Source organism: Cyrtonyx montezumae, unplaced genomic scaffold (assembly GCF_038088225.1).
Source record: "Cyrtonyx montezumae isolate F1298 unplaced genomic scaffold, pur_monq_1.0 scaffold_17, whole genome shotgun sequence".
Classification (NCBI taxonomy): domain Eukaryota; kingdom Metazoa; phylum Chordata; class Aves; order Galliformes; family Odontophoridae; genus Cyrtonyx; species Cyrtonyx montezumae.
The window spans coordinates 15906482-15927875 of NW_027071903.1; the positions used below are offsets into that span (position 1 = coordinate 15906482).

The 21394-nt window shown below is 42.1% G+C and overlaps 1 protein-coding gene across 2 annotated transcripts in view; it reads left to right on the plus strand.

Annotated features, from left to right (window-relative positions):
• The first annotated feature begins 300 nt into the window (after positions 1-300).
• CBFB (core-binding factor subunit beta) overlaps positions 301-21394 on the plus strand; it is a 42274-nt gene continuing 21180 nt past the window's right edge. For both annotated transcript variants that reach the window (XM_065733482.1, XM_065733481.1), the window contains exons 1-3: positions 301-456; positions 575-661; positions 4438-4554. In XM_065733482.1, coding sequence (XP_065589554.1) covers positions 379-456; positions 575-661; positions 4438-4554 — 282 coding nt within the window. In that variant the 5' untranslated portion in view covers positions 301-378. The remainder of the gene's footprint in view (positions 457-574; positions 662-4437; positions 4555-21394) is intronic.

Genomic DNA, 21394 nt, shown 5'->3' on the forward strand with positions numbered 1-21394 from the left:
CTCCCGCCCGCCCCAGCCCTCCGGGAGCGGCTCGCTCCGAGCAGAGGACGCTGCCCGCAGCCCCCCTTCCCGCCTCCGAGGGAGGTGCGCGAGACCCCGGGGCGCGGCGCGGAGCGGCGCATGCGCGACGGCGGCGCGGAGTTGTGAATGGCGCGGCTGTTCGGCGGAGTTCGCGAGGCGGGGAGGAAGTCGGAGGGGAGGGAGGGAGGGAGGGAGAGCAGAGGGGGCGGCGGCAGCGGCTGTGCGCGCGCGGCGGGAGGAGCAGAGGAGAGGGGAGAAGGGAGGGGGGGGTGCTCCGGCGGGGGCTAACAAAGGGCGAGGCGAGTGGCGGGGCCGGGACAGCGCGGGGCGGGCGGAGGGCAGCGGCGGCCCGGCACCATGCCGCGGGTCGTCCCCGACCAGCGCAGCAAGTTCGAGAACGAGGAGTTCTTCAGGAAGCTGAGCCGCGAGTGCGAGGTGCGGCGGCGGGCGGAAAGTTTGCGCGGAGGGCCCGGGGAGGGCGGGGGAGCGCAGTCTGTGCGCCGCGCTGCGCTTATCGGCGTGCCGCGGCTCTGATTGCGCCCTGTGCCCGCAGATCAAGTACACCGGCTTCAGGGACCGGCCCCACGAGGAGAGGCAGGCCCGCTTCCAGAACGCCTGCCGCGACGGACGCTCCGAGATCGTAAGTGCTGTCCGTGCCGCCCCGCTCCGCTCCGCTCCGTCCTGCCAGCGGGGCCGCGCTGCTCCCGGCCCGGCTCCCGGGGGAACGGCTCCTTCCCGAAACGAGTAACGTTGTCCAGAAGGCGCTGGAGAGAAGTCCTGCCCGAGCCGGGCGATGCTTTCCCGAGCTGAATCGGGCGCTTTTCAAACTCGGTGTTGGCAACTTTCGCTGCTCGCTCCTCGGAGCCGCAGCCGAGCGCAGCGTGGATGTGAGCGCGGCGACGTGCTGCCCGTTTCCTGGTTGATCTCCGCCGTGTCACATCGTGCTGCTCTTAACTCTTAGCTGGGCGCGTTTACAAGGTAGTCCTTCTCCGTTTATGACACAGCGAGGTAGAAGTTTCCTTCCCGCAGACACACGGTCCCCTGCGTTCCCCGCGCTCGGTCTGGGATGGCTCTTTAGGGTCTCAGTTTACGATGCGTGCACGACCACGTTGCAGTGTAGTTCGGCGCTAATTGCCGCAACAGATCCTGCCCGTTGTAAGATACCCTCACCTTTTACTAAGTAACTTCATTTTAACTAAACTTACCCACGCTTGTTACCTGTGGTTTTGGATCCTGTGCTGCTATGCTTTTAGGTTTATTTTTCATTGTGTGTATGTTTGCTGGCGTTAAAAAGTCACCAGGGAAACAGTAGGTAGGTGAAGGAGGCAGGCAGACGGCCTGTGGGGTTCCTGAGCAGGTGAAAGAGTGGAGTGCCTCAGTCCTTCCCTTCAAAAGGGGGGAAAAATAAAAAGAGGCAAAAGGCATTCAGCTGCTTACTGGCTTTCTAATGTAATATATGCTGTTATTTCTGTAAATGAGAAATCACTGCCGTCTCACCTCCGCGCTTCTAAGCGTGTGCCAGAGACAATCCCTTGGAAGGGAAGCCACCAGCGATGTCTGTTCTACATATTTTTTCATCGACTTAATTATAAAACAGGCTCTGCATTTCTTGATCTGTAACATCTGGTTTTGTTCTGCGAACAAGGCACAAGTAGTCGGGTTTATTTGGAGATGCAGCGCGTGTAATGACTGATGTTGAGAAGATCTGTCCGTTTCTTATTTTTTTTCATCTTGAATGTTTTTCCAGACATCAAGGATTTAGTCTTTTATCTCCAAAGGGAACCTCAGCAAATGACCTTACATATTTTTCAGCAGACAGAAAATGAAAACGGTAGCTGAAGGCTCTAACATAGAACTGGCTGTTGCTTGCTTTTATCAAATAAGTCTTGTTTGAGTTAGGAAAATAATTACTGATATTAATGTAAAAAGAGAACATGGAATACCAAATCAGGTTACCACTTTGCTGGTATGAAATTGCTTTGATAACTTTAGGATAATATTGCATGTGTATTTTGTTTCTGGAGACTTCTGAACTGTGCTTGATTCGAGGTGTTTACATGCATTTACACTGTTTAGGTGTAGGTTTTACTACCCTCGTGCTACCTGGTGGGCTTCTAGCACTTCAGACTGGGCTTTAAAAGGCTCTGCATAGCAAATAACAATGTATTTAATTTCATTTTTTATTACCAAAGTGGTGGTCTGATTATTGTTACTCTCAAATATTTACTTATTTAGTAATAACAACAGAAGTGCTGGGTCCAGTGTAGTTCTGTGTCATTACTAGTGAGACTATTCTTGCACTTTTCATTAGTAACCAATGATTTTGAGTCAGGGTATTTTATTTGGTTGATTTTATCTGCACAAAGAGGAAACAGACTTCAGAAATCGAGAGAGTAAGTTTGCCACGCTGCTTCTGAAGGCGCTTACGGTCTGGATGTTGCCTGCACGACTCTGTGAGGGTGTCAATATCTGTGTACTTTCATTTTCTTTTTTTCTCTAATATTTTTCCCATGCTATTTCACAGTCCTACAGCACAAGTTTAGGCATGGGGTGCTTCTGCATCTCACTCAGTTTCCCAGGGAGCGAGTGCAGCTCTCCTGCTCAGTGCCCTCAGGGCCCGTGGGATCTGGAGAGGTCTGGAGCGCTGCTAATGTCTGCTCTGCACTGCAGGATCTCTCTCCTTGACACTTGGTTTTATGTGCATAAATTAAGAGCAGAAAAGATGTATTTGTTGAAGATGCTCGGAGATGGGATAGTTCTTGAACAGGCAAGGTGGTGAGGTTGAGTCAGAAGTGTTTAGTATTTTTTTTTAGTTGTATGTAAGCAAGATTACATAGAGTAGTGAAGGTAATCAGATGCTGATGGTCTGTAGCCATCACAGCTTTGATTCTTTATATTTGTGCAAGCACAGCCTCGATGAAGGTTCTGTTATACAGATTGAAGTGTGCCTTTGGGTATCATACAGCAAACAAATATTAATGTACAGTACAATATCCCCTCAGTGTGAGCAGAACTGATTCTTCAGTTTTAATGGCATTGAGCGTGGGCTTAACAGGAGATTAAAGAAATAAAATGGAATAAAAAAATCTGCTTTTAAAAGTAGTCTGGAATGGGACTTGATTGCTGAATGCTAGGGAAAAGTTGAGACAAAGCACTTCTACTTTCAAAATGGGAGGTATTAATCCTGTGACAGCGTTGCAGTACGTGACTGGAACCATCTTAAATAACGTTTAGGGCTATTGTGTCGTAGATAGCAGCACAATCACATTTATACCACGAAGTTGCTGAATTCTGGGTTGCTTGAAAGGGATCTGCTTGTCTGGACAGAGCAGCTGTTAGAGCAGTGTTCCTATAGCTTTCAAGAAAAATTGTATTCTGGGTTAATGGCCATTTAAATCTAAGTGATCTTGGTAATCAATACAGTATTGTTTGACTGCAACAAAATATATTTGACCCTGAGATTTTTAGCAGTTATATTCTGGCAGTGCACTGCAGGATTTGCATGCTTGCAGGACACGTTGTAGTGTACCAGAGAAGGGAAATACCCCGAATCAGGTTTCCATTGGCAGAAGAGAGAAAAAAAAAAGCCTCCCTGTCTAAAAGTTGGCATGCTGCACACTCTTTGGAGCTGATAAGATGTGCAAATAAATACAGAGAGTTTATAAAGAAAACGGAGTCTTATTTTCATTTGAAGCTGTAGGAAACATTCACTTGGTGACAGTGTACACTTTTTCCAATAATTCAGTCCCTTTAATGATTTTACGAAGGGCTGCTGCTGAGAAATCTTGCTCCAATGTATTCTCTCTGACACAGCAATCTTGGATTGCATTGGTGTCTTAATGTGACAACACAACTTAGTCCTGTGAAGCTTAATAGAGCTGTATTGACTCTTCCTTGTCTGTGGACAGTACACCAGGAATATCTTTGTTTCAGTTCAGAGAGCTGTGCATCCAGGTGCAAGTATATATTCTAAGAAGCAAGTCTTTTTCTTTCAAAAAAGCTGTTCCTAGTAACAGGTCTCTGGAGTTCATTTTCCTTCAGAAGTACTTCTTTTTAGAGATATGCAAGCTCTTTAAAAAGCATGGGCAATTTTTAATGTTTCAGATCCTAAGTTGGTGTAGAGTATCCAGACAGAACCAAAATGACAGATTCTAATGTCAGCAAAACTGATTTGAAAGGAGTATTGATTCCATGTTGTATTTTATATCAGAAGCAGCCAATGGCAAATGTTGTCAAAATGGAATCAGATGTTTGTAACTTAATACTTAAGAAAAATGATGAGTGCATGTTTTTGACTTTAAGTATTCTCTATGCTGCCTAGCTTAAGACATAAACTGATGTAAAAATAAATGACTGCCTGCATAATTTATGTAATGTCTTGCTCCCTGATCCTGTTTGTATTGATTTTTCTAAAAGGCTTTTGTGGCCACGGGAACCAATCTGTCTCTCCAGTTTTTTCCGGCCAGCTGGCAGGGGGAGCAGCGGCAGACACCGACCCGGGAGTATGTCGACTTTGAGAGAGAAGGAGGCAAGGTAAGAAGGAAATTGCTGCCACTGAAAGACATTTTTATGCTGTGCTGATGGTCTTATTAGTATGGATTGCATGTATAACGCGGAATTGCCAATAACTCACTTTTGGTTGCATGTGGGTAGTCACATGAGTACAACTGCAGGCTGGCAGGATAAACTGATATTTTGTTTGAAAGCATGTTCGTATTTTTGGAGGGAAACGTGGCTCATCCCAGTGACTTTTTATTATTTTGAAGTACAGAGCTATATTTCTGTGGTTGTGGTACGTTCAAATTTTGGGGATCGGTTTAACTTGCTAATATGGAGTAGATGCTTCTAGAATGGTGTGGAAGTTAGACCTTGGCCAGCAAGTTGGTGTCAATAATTGCAAATCTGCATTCTGAACAGGTTACTTCATCGAGTCTTGGGCTGCCAGTTGATACAGCAAGAATTCAGTGTGCTGTTGAGTTGAATTTTTTTTTCTTTCCTCAGTTTCACTGTGAGTGACAATACAGAGTAAGAATTGCTTTCAGAGTTCATTTATGATTTTATTTTTCTTTTCTGCGGTGGTTGTCTGATGAATCGATACTGAAAGTGCGAATTCCTTAATGACAACGATGTTGCTGTGAAACTGCAAAGTCTTGTCAGAGTAAAGTTATTGAAATCGCTTATAACTGGTTCTGTTTCTACAGGAAAAACATACCTATAAATATGTAGATGCTGTCTCTTACCTATGTTACCGTAGATCCAAAGGTGGCTGAAGTTCATAGGAGACTTTCTGCTGACCTCAGTAGGTTTGGACCAGCACTGGAGCCCCCTTGTCCTTACTTCTGTATAGTTTTTTGACTTTAAAGATTTCAAGAGACTATAAAATTTTTCCTTTTGTCTAAAAGTTTATGCCAATCTTATAACAAGTAGGAGCAAATGTAACCAGATTTTACAGAGTAGAGGAAATATCTGAAGCGTATTCAGGTTTAATGGCATATTGGTTCTTTTTAAATGCTGCTAGGTGGAAGATAAATATTTCCTATACTAGGAAAACCTGGTTGGAAGAAAAAAAAAATTCCTGAGGGCAGATATGGTATTTGGAATTCAAGTTAATGAGTTTGTTGAAAAAAAAAAAAAATTGTTTTCCATTTAGTCCTGTGAGGCTTCCAGAAGCTTGACAAATTGGGGGAGAAGGAGTGAAGTTGGCTGTGCTGGGTAGCAACTGCTTTGCTAAGGAAGCTGAATTGAATCTGGCTCTTATTGAAAAATATTGATTCTGGCTCACAATTGAATGAGGAATTTTTCTTGCGATGTGTAAGAAGACTGAAGTCTCTCTTGCCAGTTCAGAAATGGTTTTATTTACTTCTCTGATGTTTCTAGCTTTTTGTTTTCTCTGAATGATTTCTTCAAGTACTGAGAAAAAGTTCATCCATTTTCTTGTGTTGTCATAATTTGTGTAAGAACCAGGCAGACGAGCTGCGTGTTAAAATAGAACATGAGTCTTGTTAATGCGTGCCGCTCCCTGTTTTATGTGTGTTTACAGTAAATTCTAGAGTGCTCCACTAAATTGCTTAGAATATTTCATCTGCATCAGGCTGGAGGTGGACAAGCTGTTAAATGGGATTGGAGCTGTGCTCCAGTATGAACAAAGCACAAATTCGCCATTGTAATCAGACTTTACTATTGTAAATCACATGTGAATGCAGGCTCGCTCTGCGCAGTATTAAACTGGTCTGAAAGCTGCTCCCATAACTTCAGAGAGAAGTAAGCAGAATGGCAGAGAGCTGTTTACATTATCAACAGAAACAGTTAAGTGTTCTATCATTTGAAGTGTCTGAGATTTTTCTTCTCTATAGATTTCTGTAGCCTGGTTTTATTAAGAATTTCTTTCACGGGCTTCAGGAGTCTCTTAAAACCATGTGATTTTTTTGTAGCTCTGTGCAACATTGTTTTATGAGCTTTGATTCTTGAGGCAGTGCATAATGTGTGTTTGTTCATCACTGGACTTCAGCCAGCAGGGCATGTTTTTAATTATGTGAATAAAAAAGGCTATGGGGGGAGCTGTCAGTTAATTATTATTTTAGGCATTAGTTTGAGATCTAGCGTGTAGATAAACTTACTGTGCTAGAATATTTCCATTCTGGAATTCTGCTTCAGTGTTTGGCCAAGCAAGTGATGGCCCAAAATAGTTTATCCAGAGTTTGTGTGCTGCTGTTGTGCCCAAACAGTTTTTTATGCAAATTGACAAAGTCACCGATGCAGCATCTACTGGAGTTACTTCTTAAATGGTTGAATTTCCAAAAGACAGAGACCCTTGTGAATCCACCGGGAGCTCAGGACTAGGAGCATTAATTTCATCAGCCTGAGGTTTTTTAGTCTGGTATTTCCTAACTCAGGGGTTTTTCCTGTGCTTAATTTGACTTCCAGTGTGATGTTTCTGATGTTTACAATGGGTGGGAAGACCTCTAGTGAGTACCTGATCTGTTCAAAAATAGAGTAGCTAAGCGTTCTCTTCATATTTCTGCTCATTTTAAGCTCAAACATCTTCCTTTTATTTGAAGTGGCTTTGATGTCCTGTGCTCTCTTTGTCCTGTAGCAAATGCAATTGCATTCCTTTGATATGAGCTAAAATACAGAATAGGAGTAAAAATTGCTACCTAGGTACCTCAACTGTAAAAATCATTGAGCTGTTTTGTTACCATCTTGTATGGGGCGGGGAGTGTGTCAGGTTGAATGCAAGTCTTCTTTCTGTATAGCTTAATCATCACAGGCTTCCTGGTCCTGTCAGTTGTCAACTAATGCCTGTTTCTTCTTTCCTTTGAGAATGCATGAATAATGTTTTTGAGAAATTCAGTGGCAAACAGTGTAGTAGTGTCATCTGTTGCCTGAAATCTCCTGTAATTGAATCCTGGAGTGAAACAGAGCTTTTTCTCCTTGGTTCTCCATTATTGTTAATTACTTATGCTAGTTCTCTTGTGCTTCCTGGAGTTGTAATTTCTAGTTCAGTCCAGTATTGATCCCACATGAACTTCTAGCTCAATGTGAGGGTGTTAGTGCTGCTTAAAATTTCATTGAAAGTTCCCTTGTTTTGTTATGAACTGTGATGCAAGATCAGCTTTTTTTTTTCCATAGTTTTTTGTATACTTTTTGTGGTAAGATAAAACATTTTTTATTTTTTTTATTTTTTTTTATTTTTTAAGCTTGTGACCACACATATAGCTTGTTCTTTCCAACCTTAGTGCACGTTAGCTCTCAGCGTTCCTTTTCGTTGTTTAAATATCAGTTATCACACACTGAAGTGTGTGAAGTTGTTTTACTTCCCCTCCCTTTTCTAATACCATTCTCCATCTCGTCTCTAATGCAGCTTAACTTCCTGTCTGCTGTTCAGCAGCAGTTGCTCATAAAGCAGAATCTTATTTTAGTACAGTATACTATAAGCTCCATGGTTGTGGAGGAAAGCACATCAGACAGGAGTACCTGGCACGCAGCATGTGTAGTGCAGCTAGGAGTTCTGCTCAGAGACCATTAACTCTGTTCTAGCCACAAGTAAAGAGCACTGGGCTCCAGTTTTCTTCCTGGGGGCGTTGAGTTTCTCCTTGTGTGATATTTCTGTCACAGCTAGGAAACTTATTTAGCTTTGTTTCTAAGTGCTTGGATGAATCCAGTGATTTTTTGTTGCGCTGTGGTTGCTACAGAAGTGTAGTGAGAAAGAAAGGAGGTGTATTTGAGTAAAGACTAAATTTAAATGGCAGTCAGCAGTGCTGGTTTTCCTCTTGACCTCTTTTCTCAGTGGAACTGGGAGTGGCTTGATTGATAGGAATTGTCCACAGATAACTTTCTCTGATGTCAGCACTAAACTCTCACAGGCTATCGGGATGATATACTGATGGATCTGTTTTTTGAGCAAATGCAGTTTGCAGTCAAACATAGGATTGTAGTGTACATATCGGAATTCACTTGGAAAGTTAAGGGTTAATTTGGTCCGTGCCTATTTTTGAAGGATTTAGATGAAATATTAATTCATTCAAATGAAGTTGGAGTAGCAGCTTTTTATTTCTCGATTGGGGTTGTTCTGGGTGTTTTTTTTGGTATGCTTTTGAACAAATTGGGGAAACTGATTTATAGTTTCTGCTTCCATTTTTTTAATCTTATTTTGGTGCTAAGTGGCTGTATTCCTTAAGCTCCTGTATTTTCAGTCCACCAGTAGCTGAGGCTTGTGTGTTGTCCCCATCTAAAATATCACTGTTAGCAGTAGTGTGGAGCAGTTAATGTATTTCCTTTACAACACTGAGTCTCTAGACAAAAGGGATTTTGCTTTTTCTGAGTGTGCATGCACTAAATGCTAGGGATTTAGAGGGGAAAAAAATGTGTTTTAGGACCATATTAACCAGTGTACGTACTGTAGTGTGCCACCATGGATGGTAAACCATCTTCACCATGAGATGCATGTGGCTGTAACAGGCATAAAGACTTAGTAATTTTGCTTGTCTATAGTAACTTAATGCTCCTTCAAATGATTGGGAAGGTGTATGTTAAAGGCATTGAAGACAATGCTACAGTCCCAAAGAGCTGGATGTCGCTTAACAGAAGTTCTGGAGCCATTTCTAGTAGGGGAAGCATACTGGGGGTATGTGAGACAAAACTTAACTGAAAACACAGGAAATACTGGCATTGAAGCAGTACTCTGCACATTGTAATGGTCTGCCTCGTAATGCGTGAGGACATCTCGATTCCTGGGAGCTGTCCCGCTCGTAAGTGGTTTCTCTACAGAGTGGTCTTGTTCTACAAATGAAAGCTCAGGAGCTGAGGTTTCTTGCATAGGTTTGTACAGTCCTTGGCTGATTTTTAGCCTAGTCACTAATGCAGTGGTGGATTATGGGTAGCAGTGTTTTAGGGTCAAGTGTTTAGCAGTGTTCAGCAGCTGTTCTTTCCCTTTGTTCTAGCGCGATAATGCAGAATTCCTCTCATGCCTTATTTTTAGTTTAGTGCAGGAGCATAGAGATGTGGCTGGAGCCTGTCCTTGGTGCTGGCCTTCCCCAAGCAGCATTTCCTAGTTATCATATTGTTATCTCTTTTCCTGTATCGCTACATTGCGTTGACTTAACTGTTCCTCTTCCTTCTCAACTCTCCCAGATGATCCCTCGACCCCAAAACATTGTGGATTTTTCAGTGAAATGGAGTGTAGTGGGTGCTGAAGACTTCTCAGCTGCCCCTTCCAGGGGCTTGGACCTGACTCGGCTTGCAGAAGTTGTTACCCTCATGAAGCCTGTGTTGCTGATGCTCCTTCATGGCTTTTATAAGCTTGATCTATAAGCTCTAACCAGAATCAATGTGCATTTATTCTGACAGCATGTGGCTAGGTTTAGTGTTGTAAGCTCTTCATACTCAGCCTGGCAAAGCATTTTATTTACTTGTTAATTGCAGTTGTGTGGCAGAAATCCTACCAAGGCTTAGTGTATAAGAAAAATCCACTTTCCTATATGATTCCCTTCACCAGTTTTTGTTCACAATCACCTACGTGATCTGAGTAAAGTGCCAGTTTTGTGTAGGTGTTTGTGTTTTAAGATGTTCTTTTTAGCAGAGAGTGCACAGTGGTTTGTTTTTTTTTTCTTTAGATATACTATTTTCTTTGTTTATGCTCATTTACCCATTTTCTTGAATGGGGAAAAACTTTTGTTTTTCATCATTTATCTTATTTCTTTTTCTTCAGACCTGGGAGATGGCTGTGTCTGCATCCAGTGTGCACACTGTTCAAGGTTAGGAGTTTGTTTTGGGGAAGGGAAATGTTTAGAACTTGTTAGGTACATATTGTCCTGTGCATGCAAGCAGTCATAGACTGAGGTTTGGACAGTTGTTCCTGAGGACTGATTTATTGTAGGGTGCTCTCCTCCATTAGAGCATGAGTCACAGCAGATGTGTCTCTCATGTGACAAGTATCCTGTCTTTTCCCCCCTAATCCTTTCTCTCCCCCTGCCCTCCAAATACTTGTCTTGCTGCACATAGCCTTGTTGATGTGTTATGTATGGTACGTGCAGTGATTATGCCACTTTGAAACAACGCTTATGAACAACTCTTAAAGCATGCTTGTGCTATTTGAGATGCCTGCTTATCAACCCTTTTCTGTAGGTCCTAAGTACTTTCTCATCTGCCTCAGATATTTGATATATTATCTCAAGCTAAATATCTAAATGTAGTTGTCTAAATGCATCCATTAGAGTTCTGTAGACAAGGCTTCAAAATTAGTCATAATGTCCTCTTAAAATCTCCCGGAAGAGAAACAAAACCAGAGTAAACTGGTGAGCTAAATGTTGCATTTGGGAACCAGAGATACAGGAGGACATGAGCGTGGATGAAAGCAGTACTTAAGATATCCACAGCAAAGATATTGGACCAAATCCAGACATTTGGATTATTGAATCCTCTTGTTTGCATATCAGTCTCCACTTACTAAACAAAGCTGTTAATGTTATGCTTTTCTACTTTTCTTATAAATGAATGAGAAAAGTACAAGTGTTGCCATTGAAGATGTCTGTTCTTTGCAAAAAAAACCCACTTCATGCTTCATATTCTAAAAAATACTCAGCAATATGATTAAAGGTTTGCTGCAAGAAACTCATTTTTCTGAAAGTTATTGAAGTGTTTCTTCGAGCTTTGTTGTCCAAAGCACAAGTAAAAAAAATGAGCTAATTATCTGGCATAATTGCATATTTGATGTTTAGCAAGTTGGGCTGATGAAATATGTACTGTGACAATAATATGGGAAAAAATGAAGGCTTTTTTTTCCTTGTGTAAGATTGCTGTTCTAAGCACATGTGACTACTAATGAAAGGATCATCTTTTGGGAAATAGCTGGTGCTGCAGATGTTTTGTCTGAGCAGACCGTCCATGCACTTTGTGTCACATTAATATCTAGACTTGTACTAGGATCCAGATTGTAGCTGTTTGAGAAGTTTGTCCAGAAATTCTGCTTTCTCATTGTATTTAAGTTATTGCACTTAAATGGTTGCAGACCACAGCTCTAGATCTTGGGACTTTGCAACTTGTTTTATCCATTCATCTCAGTATAGATGCAGAAGATAAAGCCTACAGGAGTCAGAAAAAGTTCTTAAACCTGGCATGATTTTTGCAATAAAGATTGTTAAACTTGAATTTGCTACTGAAATAGATTGTCTGATGTCAGAGTGTTGTCTGTCCCAGATTTCGAGTATTTAGATGTCTGATGCCTGGGGAAGGAAGCAGCTCTAGAACAGTTAATGAATGCCATTATGTCCTGGTGACATCACTTGTTGGTTACTGAGGAGGAGTAAACACTGTCAAAGCAGATTTGAGGGGATGAGAAGAAGTTGTAACTTTTTTTTCAGCCAATATATTCATTTAAAAAAAGAGTAGAAAAGAGGACAAAAAGGAAAAAAAAAAAGCCCACATTCTTTGGTAGAGACAATCCTTGGGCTTTTTTTGTTTTCTTTTTGGAAGACAAATACAAGCCTGAAGAATGCTTAAGAATAGGAAAGCTAAGGCAGGAAAGCGTCTAGACAAAATAAAACAACTGTAGTAGTGTATTTTTCTCATGCCACTAAAGAGCATTTGGGGATTTCTTCATAAAGCCTGCATGCTTCCCAGTTTTGTTTTGTGTTAGTTTGTCTTTTTGGTTTTTGGATGCTGAGGGCAGGCGTTTTCACTTGGCTACGGGGCAGTGGGCAGACATCGTATGTCCAGCTGCTTCCAGCAAGGGGGAGTGCAGCAACCTGTCCTGTGACTGTACAACCTGCTAGCCCAGTGGGTTTCCTTCAAGGAAAGCAGGCCAGAAAGCATTCCTAATCATTTCAGAAAGCATTCCTAAATCATTTCAAACAATCTTGCAACAGGCTGTTCACAAAGTACACAGGATGGTACTTTCTTGACTGTCAACGGTTTACGGGCAGGTTCGGCCCGGTTCCGTGACGATTGGTGCGGAGGACCCACGGACCCACGCCCCAGGAAAGGGGAAGGGGGAAAGGGAAAAGGGAAAAGGGAGATGGGCCTAGGAACAAAACAGCGGCAACGATCTGAGGAGGAAAGCTAATTTACTAAATAAGATATCGGAAAGCAAAATAACACAATATAATACAATATAATTGGAATTAAAGCTAATAAATCAAATAAAATGAGCAAGAGAAAGTGTCCGATAAACCGAAGGCCTTACGCTAACGCTGAAGGCGGACGGCAGCGAGCACCCACTGCTGAGTCGATCCCAAAGGAAAGAGAATGTCCCGTGACCGCAGACAGTTTTTATCTTTCCCTCTGAGCGTAAACACGTAAGAACGCAAAGCATCGCAAAGTCCTCTGGGGAATGGAGTTCTTCTTCTCTTCTGAGACAGGTATACCTGGAACTATCAATGATCTGTGGAGCTGGAGCATTAACTCTTTAACTCTAAATGCACTACATGATGTTATGATGTGGAATACCAGTACCAAAAATCATAAAACCATGACATTGACAAAGCATTTAGAGAAGCACTATTAATTTTTTATCTTTTTTTTATCTCTATACTGATATCTGGAACTTGAGGCTTAGGCTTTTGAGGAAGTACAGCTTATGTCTGCTATATATATATATATTTTAGCTTAAAAATGATTATTAGCTGGTCTACAAGGAATAAAAATAATAGTGCAGAAGGTATTGAATCCATTCTCCACTCCTGCAGACGATGCAGCACTGGTTCTGTTCTGTCCTTTTTTGATCTTGTGCTGGGAAAATTCCAGCTGCATTTTGGCTAACCAGAGCCATATTTGTATTATTCACTATTTTCTGCAGAATATTTTTGATACTAAAATTTTTGGGGTGATGAGAGCTAAGATGTTGTGGTATGCAAAACACAAAAATGACTGACTTGCATTGTTTTAAGACTTGATGCCATGCTACTTGTTGAGTGAATGTTCGTGTGTTGTTCTTGACTACACCTCATACTGTATATGCTTCACTTCTGTGAGGGAACCTGATACAGCTACATTTGTGCCTAGGAGAATGATGCATAATAACCTGAAGATTTTCCAACTTTTTTTTTGTAGCATTATGTTACTGTGCCTTGATATTTGTTTAGTTTCAGAAAAAAAAGCCATGGATTTCAAGTGCTGTGGATAGAGCTTTTTCAGAACAACTTTGAAAGATACTGATGAGAATGACAACAACCTCACTCAATGCACAAGGTCTTATGTCTTGTCTATTAAATAGCCTAGCTTTTCTCAGTTTGAACGGTAGCTTTAGCTGAGAAGAATCAGAGGGTGTTCTTCCTGTGTTCTTTTTTGTGGATGTGCCCATTCTTCTACTGTTTAATTATTTTAAACAGGGGAAGTTGGTCTGTTTTTGTGCTGCTTTTCTTTTTCTTCCTTCTTTCTTCTGTAAGTTCTGGTTTAGTGCATTTATTTGCATAGCTTGTGGAGTTTCTTCACTTGAATCCTGCTTTGTGTGGAGTGGGGAGCCTGTCAAAGAGCTGAATGCTGAAGCTCGACTTGAGCCAGCAGTGTGCAGCTGCAGCCCTGACGACCAACTGTAGCCTTGTCTGCATAACCAGAGTGTTGGCAACAGGCAGGGAGGGGGTTATCCCCCTATGCTCTGCCTGTTACATCCAGGCCTGGGATTCCCAGCACAAAAAGGGTGTGGAGCTGTTGGCATGTGTCCGGCAGAGGCCATGAAAGATGCTCAGAGGACTGGAGCACCTGTCCTATGGAGGGAGGCTGAGGGAGCTGGGGGTACTTGTTAAGGAGAAGAGAAGGCTCTGAGCATGTGGGTGGAACTGAGTGGGCTCAGGTCCCTTTCAGCCAAAACCATTCTGTGATTCTATGAAGAGCTCAAGGACAGGATTAAGGTATGAGGGTAGGGGAGACAAGTTTTCCAGTCCCTCTAGCTCAGGTCAGTTCCTTGGTGATTTTTATTAGTTGCTTTCCCATATTGCCAAAGTTGGGTATTTTCTGTCTGAACATACTCACATTAGACATTTTGAGAATACAGATTTGAGACTGTTTATTTGTACACAAGTGGCATGGTGTAAATAAACCTCTCTTTCTAAACCCTCTTTGGGATTCCTAGTAATAACTTTTTTTTCTGTCATGCTGTTTTCTGAGATCTTGTAAAGAATGAATTTCCAAATCAGTTTTGAAATTTGTGTCTGGAAAATGAATTTTGTCAACGTGGCAGAAAACTGTGCACATCCCTGTGAGTTAAGAAGCTTTATGAGCAGAAGCATTTCTCAGTTGCATGCATGCATACTTGCAGCAGCTGTCTCTTAGTAATGCTTTGCTGTAGCAATATTCTTCTTTTCAAGTACTGCAAGAAAAACTGTGTCTTTTCTCATGCATGGCATTCCAGAAGAGGAGATATAAAATCCAGTTGTCTTTCTCATCTAGAATCTAGTGGTAAATGTAGCCTGATGAAAGACCCTGAATGTTTTCATAGGGGAAAACCCCAGTACGAATGTGCCTTTCAGATGGTCCCAGTATCCTACTTCTTATTTTGCTAATTCTGAGCTCCAGCTGTGTGGTTAGTTTTCTTCATATGGAGGGAGTATGAGCATGAGGTATCTCATGACTTTTTTTTGTAGCAACATTTCAAAAAATAGAGGAAGCCACCTGCATTTTGCTTTGTACTGAGGTGAGATTTTTGGGTGCTCACTGCCAAGTGTAGTGTATGGTGCCTGCTCAGTGCCACAGTTACAGTTCACGTTTCCTAAATATTGTAACTGTAGATATGTTATTAAACAATGCACATTATTTCTTTGCAGCAGCATTTTAAATTTTTCTCTGTTATCTTTTTGTCATAAATACTGACCCATGGTCTTAATCCAGGAATAAAATGCTGCTTCCTCCACAGATTTTAATCATGTTTGTTCCAACATTGTTAATGATTCATACATGTTTTTGGTTATAACTTGTTTCTAGTAAGCTGAAATAGTAACCTGCATAATTTAATGAGGTGCTGGTCTGGTTTGGAGGAGTCATGGTTCCATAGTTAGCTAACTATGCAAAACAGACCAAAAAAAAATTATGCATTTCTAAAATTGCCTTGTGAAATAAGGCTCTCTAGTGAAGTGCGAAGCAATGCTTTTCTACTTAGAGAAACCAACAATTATCACTGTAGTATTTCAGTAGTATGGAAGGCGTGTTGAGAGAGGCTTTGTCACTGCTCTAATACTACTTAAAAAGATGCTTTTAATGGAGGTCTGCAGCTGAATTTGTTTGCTGCCCAGGCTTGTGAAAACGGATAGTGCTGCAGAAGCATACTTGAGAGCTGGCAGCAGCATGCTGTACCAGACAGTCAGGTTCTGCTGTGGAGCTGGCACTGCTGGCCATACTTCCTGGGCTGCTTTTGTCATTTGAATTGTACTGTGTTATTTTCCTGAAGAAATGCCCTGCCAGAGCACTACTGCTTGCTGTCCAGACCCTTCCTGCTGTAAGTACTTCTGTTGTTTCTGAATAACACTGGGAGTGAAGGTTTCTCACATAGCTTTTTTTCTTGACTGTGAAATGTGTAAAGCTAATATTTCAGGCTGCATCTGGAATGGCCTTTTACAAGGCAGTGTGTGGGTAGGTGTGTGTAAATTCATAGGTTTCAAGCTGAACGAACCTGAGCTGTGGTACTCTGTGAGGGAAAAGCAGGATGTGTGATGTTAAGATCTAACTGCTTTACACCATGCAGCCCTGCAAACAGTAGTTATTAGTTAGCTCTGGGTGCACCTATTTTTGCTTTTTGCCTATTCTGTTTGCAGTCCATGGAGTAGTTTGTATTTCAGCAATTTCTTTTCTTTGGGATCATTTGTTTCTGAGAGTCAGTGTATTTGTATTTCCACTGTTTTTTGTGGTCTTAAAGCATTGCAGAATAAAAGGCTCCATTAGAAATGTATTTTCTTCTTTTTTTTTTTTGAAGTGTAACACTCTAGATCAATACTCTTAGCAAGCAGAGTACTTTGTTCCTATTATTTTGTTTGAGGAATTGACCTTTGACATAGCTGATGAAATAGAGCAGCCCTGTTTCATTTTCATGTTAAACTTTTCAGAAGTTCTTCTTGTGGCCTGTGAAAACTAACACCTAGCAACTTGCATTGTTTGTCTGCTGGAGGTAACGCAGAGGAAGATGAAAAAGTTGGGAAGGGCTTTCTGCTAAGAATACTTCATGCTTCACAGTAGGCCTTATCGTTCTCAGTCTTGCAAGCCTCTTCACAAACTGCTTGCAGAGATATTCCACTTGAAGCTCTATGTGTGTGAAGTGTAGACTTTAATAAAGCCTTGTGTTTGCAGAATGGATGCTGTTTCAAGATGTAGCTTTCGAAGTAAGTTGAACGTTTTGATTAAAGGCATGAGAATCAGATGCTTTGAAGCATGAGGGGCATAAGGGTTGGTCTATGCTGTCTGACTTCTGTGAGTTTTTCCAGTCTGTGGTTAGGTGGGGGAAAGAAAAGGAAGTCACCAGGATTGTGACAAACTAAGTGAGATTCTTTCCCTCTGCTTCTCTTTGCTCTTCCAGCCTCAGTTAAAGCCGTGCTACAGGGGCTTAATTTCAGAATTGAACAGATAATTGTTCTATATTAATATCTATTCATTGAAATGACAGAGCCTGGTAACTCCATTCTTGACTTGGTTATTTTCCATTGGTTTCTTTTTGGTACTGTAAGTTGTGTTTAAGTGTTGTCTGAAGCCTTGTGTGGAGTTTTCAGCTTTCATGGTAACTTAAGTAGTCCTTAACTGATCTAGATATTATTATAGTCAGTGGAAATATTCTTGTTTTTCGCGAAATAACTCAGGATTTTACTGCATGTATTCTGTTGCTAGATTTTAGAGATTTTCTTTCTTTCCTATTAGTTTCATAGCTTGCTTCTCCCTATGCTCTGCCCCCAGGTTGGGACCAGCTGTGGAAGCCTCCAGGGGAGTCGTGGTGACTGGGAGGGGTCCAGCAAGACCACAGCATTGTATTTATGGAAATGTATACGCACTCCTTTGAGGCTTCTGTTAAAGGCAACCAACGAATGTAGAATTTCCTGTTCGGATAGATAATCTCCTCATACCCAACAGTGTGCAGAGATCACACAGTGGGGAGCTGAAGTGATGATGCTAGCCTTGACTGGTTCAGCATCTTTGTCACTTGAAGTAAATGTTTACGGCAGTTTCTTTCTTAGCGGTCAGTGTTCCGTATATGAGGTTGCTGCTGTTTAAATATTTAAAAGTGAGATATGATTCAGGGGAAGATGGGATCAAAACTGGAGTGTCTGTACGAGGCAGGCAGTGTGATGGGGCAGGGATGACTCAGACCCAGGTGTCTTCTGAAAGAGGACTGCTGGGGGATCAGAGCCTGGAGGGAGGGAAGGGGGCAGCTCTGCTTTTTCTTGGGGGCTGGTGTTTTTTGGGGTTAAGCTTTGTCTCCTCAGCAGCTGTGGCTGCTAGGATTGCATGTCAGCAGGTGTTGAGAACTGCGTGTACCTCTGGGGGAGGAAATGGCTCAGTTGCTGTAGGGAGAAGGAGCACTTCTGTAACTGCAGGATGTGTGGATGGGGGGCATTCAGATAGCGTATCTGCATAGCGTCGCTTCAATACCCTGCTGCTGTGAGATAAGGATTTACTAGAGGACAAAAATAGGATGTGAAACTGAGGTCAAATATAGCAACTTTTTTTTTCACTATTCAAATCAAGTCTGCCTTTTACAGTATGAACAAATGGTGTGACATGAGCCAAGCCACTGCAAGGCTAACTCAGTCAGAATTGGAGGAGAGGTCACCTTATTTAAATGCAGATTAAGAGAAATAATGTTGAATAGTTCAGAGAGTATGGAAAGCAGATACTGTGTGTGAAGGTGTGCCTTCCACCAGCCTTCTGTGCCACAGGCACTGCTCAGCTGCTTTGAGCTCCGCAAAGCGGTGCGGCCTCTTCTCAAGGTGTGTGTGGTGTCATTCATCCTCGAGCCAGATAATGTGCCAGGAGATAAGTGTGTTTACTCTTGCTAGTTGTTCAGTCAGCAAGCAGTGTTTGTTCTAACACTGAGAACCTGTTCTTGATGTGAAAGTAGCATGTCTGCTTTTCTTGTTAGAATATATATTTTTATAATGTTACAGTGATTTATAGTGGGAGTTGGAAGTGGAAAATCTGGTTTCAATTGAAATGAAGATTTGCATAACGGCCACCTGAATAAAAAATTCAGCTGGCATAAACTAGAAAAAAGTACGGATTTCAATATGTGGCAGTTTACCTATGGCTCAAAATCTACTAGGCAGCTTCTTACAAGTCTGGCTTCTAAATTATGCTAGGGAAAGCAGCAGATGGGTTGAGGATGGTTTATAAGATTATATAAATGTAGTTAATCTGGGGTTAGCAACAAAAACTTGAAAGAGTTATTTTAACAAAGTCATCCTTTTATCTGGCTTTAATCCAGGTTTTATAGTTCAGTAATATTAAGGGGGAAATAGGGGTCTTTTATAGGAATTGGGTAGCTTTTTCTTTTGCTGTCTTACCATTGTTGTCTTAGGGCAATTTTCAAAACAGAGAATTCTGAAAGTTCTTAAAAGGTAACTTAGTGCTGGCTTTTGGGCTGTGCTAGCATCGTGTGATCATGGACAAGAGCAGTAATATATTAATATCTGTTAAATTCGGAAATTGAAAGGGGACCAGCATGGCTTTATCTAAAAGAAGGAAATATGTGGTTAAACGGTTTTGGCTCCACTCTTAGGTGGTTTCCATTCCCCAGGAAGAGGAGAGGGTAAAACGAGTCTAAATTCCTTGCTCTGCAATAAAGGAAAAAGCGCCAGTTTGCTTTATTGTGTGCTTTAATGAGAGAAAAGTTCCTGCATAAGCACATGTGGCTTTCAATGTGAATTATACTAAATTTGAACGATTATATGGTAACTTCAAAACTCAAACGGCTTGTTAAGAAATTCACCCTTTCAGAGTGAAAAATGTTTATTTCTTGGGTTTTGGTGCTGGTAGGAATGAATGCCTACTGAAACTAGTGGTTGAAGGGCTCTGATTGAGGAGCAGGGTACCTTATGCCATGTGATTAAGGGTCAGGCTGCATTCTGGCATGTCATGAGCTGCTTTATCAGCTGCTGGTCCATGTGTCTGGAGCTGATAGTAGGTATTGGGGATCGCATCAGTTCTTATAACTTATTTCCCTTTTTTCCCCCCTTGTGATGATTCTCACAGCATTTCCAGCACTGCTCAGTCTTCCAGGTGTTGCTTAACTGAAAGCATTGTTTTTAAAGTACTAAGCCCTGAGCAGCTGCCTCTGACCTTCCTGGTGTGTACACTGAGCTACCTATAGCTGGCACGTCATGCACTGGCAGCTGCAAGGACCAAGGCACTGAACAGCCACTGCTGAAACATGGTTGGACTAGACGATTTTGGAGATCTTTTCAGCCTTGGTGATTCTAGGATTCTATGGCAGACAGTGTCAGCGTAAGGTTCCCAGATAGATAAACAAGCAAACTTCAAAAAAATAAAATAAAAAAAAAGGGGGGGATGCTGGTGAAAGAAAACAACCACGCATTCTGGAAATCTTGAAAAGCTAAGTTTTGCAGCGTATGGAAAGTCCTAGATAACTCTTGATTTCCTAGCTATTTGCTGCAGAAAAGAATTGGAGAAGTGAAAGGTAAACCCTAAGTGAAGATAAGCAAATACTTCTTTGCTTTTGTCAGAGGTAACTAGTACCAGAGTAGAGATGGACTGATCTCTATTGTAGAATCATCTGAGTGGGAAGGGACCTTAAGGGCCATCTGCTCCCACCCCCTGCAGCAAGCAGGGGCACCCACAGCTCCATTGGTGCTCAGACCTCGGCTGTCTGCAGGGATGGGGCAGCACCACCTCTCTGGGCAGCCCGTGCCACTGCCTCACTGCCCTCAGTGTGAAGAACTTCCTTATCTCCAGTCCAAATCTTCCCTCTTAGTTTGAAGCCATTTTTCCTTGATCTGTCACAACTGACTGTGCTGAACTGTCTGTCCCCTTCTTCCTTCCAGCCCCTTTGGGTACTGACAGGCTGCTGTGGGTCCCTCCCTGCAGTCTTCCCTTCTCCATGCTGCGCAGCCCCAGCTCTCAGCCTGCCCTCTAGGGAAGTGTTTCATCCCTTGGGTCATTTTTGTGCCCCTCCCTTGATGCACTCCAACAGGTCCATGCCTCTCCTGTACTGAGGACTCCCCATGTGGATGCAGCTCTCCAGGAGAGGTCTCGCAGCGCAGAGCAGAGGGACAGATCCCTGCCCTGCTGGCCACGCTGCTTTGGATGCTGCCCAGGACGCAGTTGTCTTTGTGGTCTGTAAGGACACACTGATGCCTCGTGTCCAACTGCCACCCACCGGTACCCCTACGTCCTTTTCATTAGAGCTGTGCTCCATCCTGTTGTCCCCCAGCTTGTTCTGATAGTAGGGGCTGCCTTTTTTAACCCAACTTTACAGGTCCCTTGTCAGGTTTAGGACACTTTTTCATCCTTGAATGATTCTGCCTTCTTAGAAGGGAACGACACTTGATTCTAATGGCCTCTTTAACTGTCCATTTTCCACTTCTGAACCAATTAAATGTATCACTTAAATTTATGGCATGCACATCATTTATTTCCTGTGGGATGAATGAGTGAAGACTGCCGGAAGGGAGTACTGTTGCATCTGGTATGACTGAAATGACTAATCATTATTGAGCTACTGTATGTTGTATTAATTGGAACTTCTAGTATGCGTTGAGATATGACAAGCTGTATATATACTTATATATTTATACTGAGATATGACAAGCTGTAAAAACTAAGCTCAGTGAGGAAAGCTTGATTCTTTTTTGCAAGTAACATTATTCTTGTCAGTTGGATTTCTGTAGTTTTTGTGTTGCCTTTTTTTCCACTCATGTTTATGTTGTTAGCTGCTTAGTTCTATTAGCAC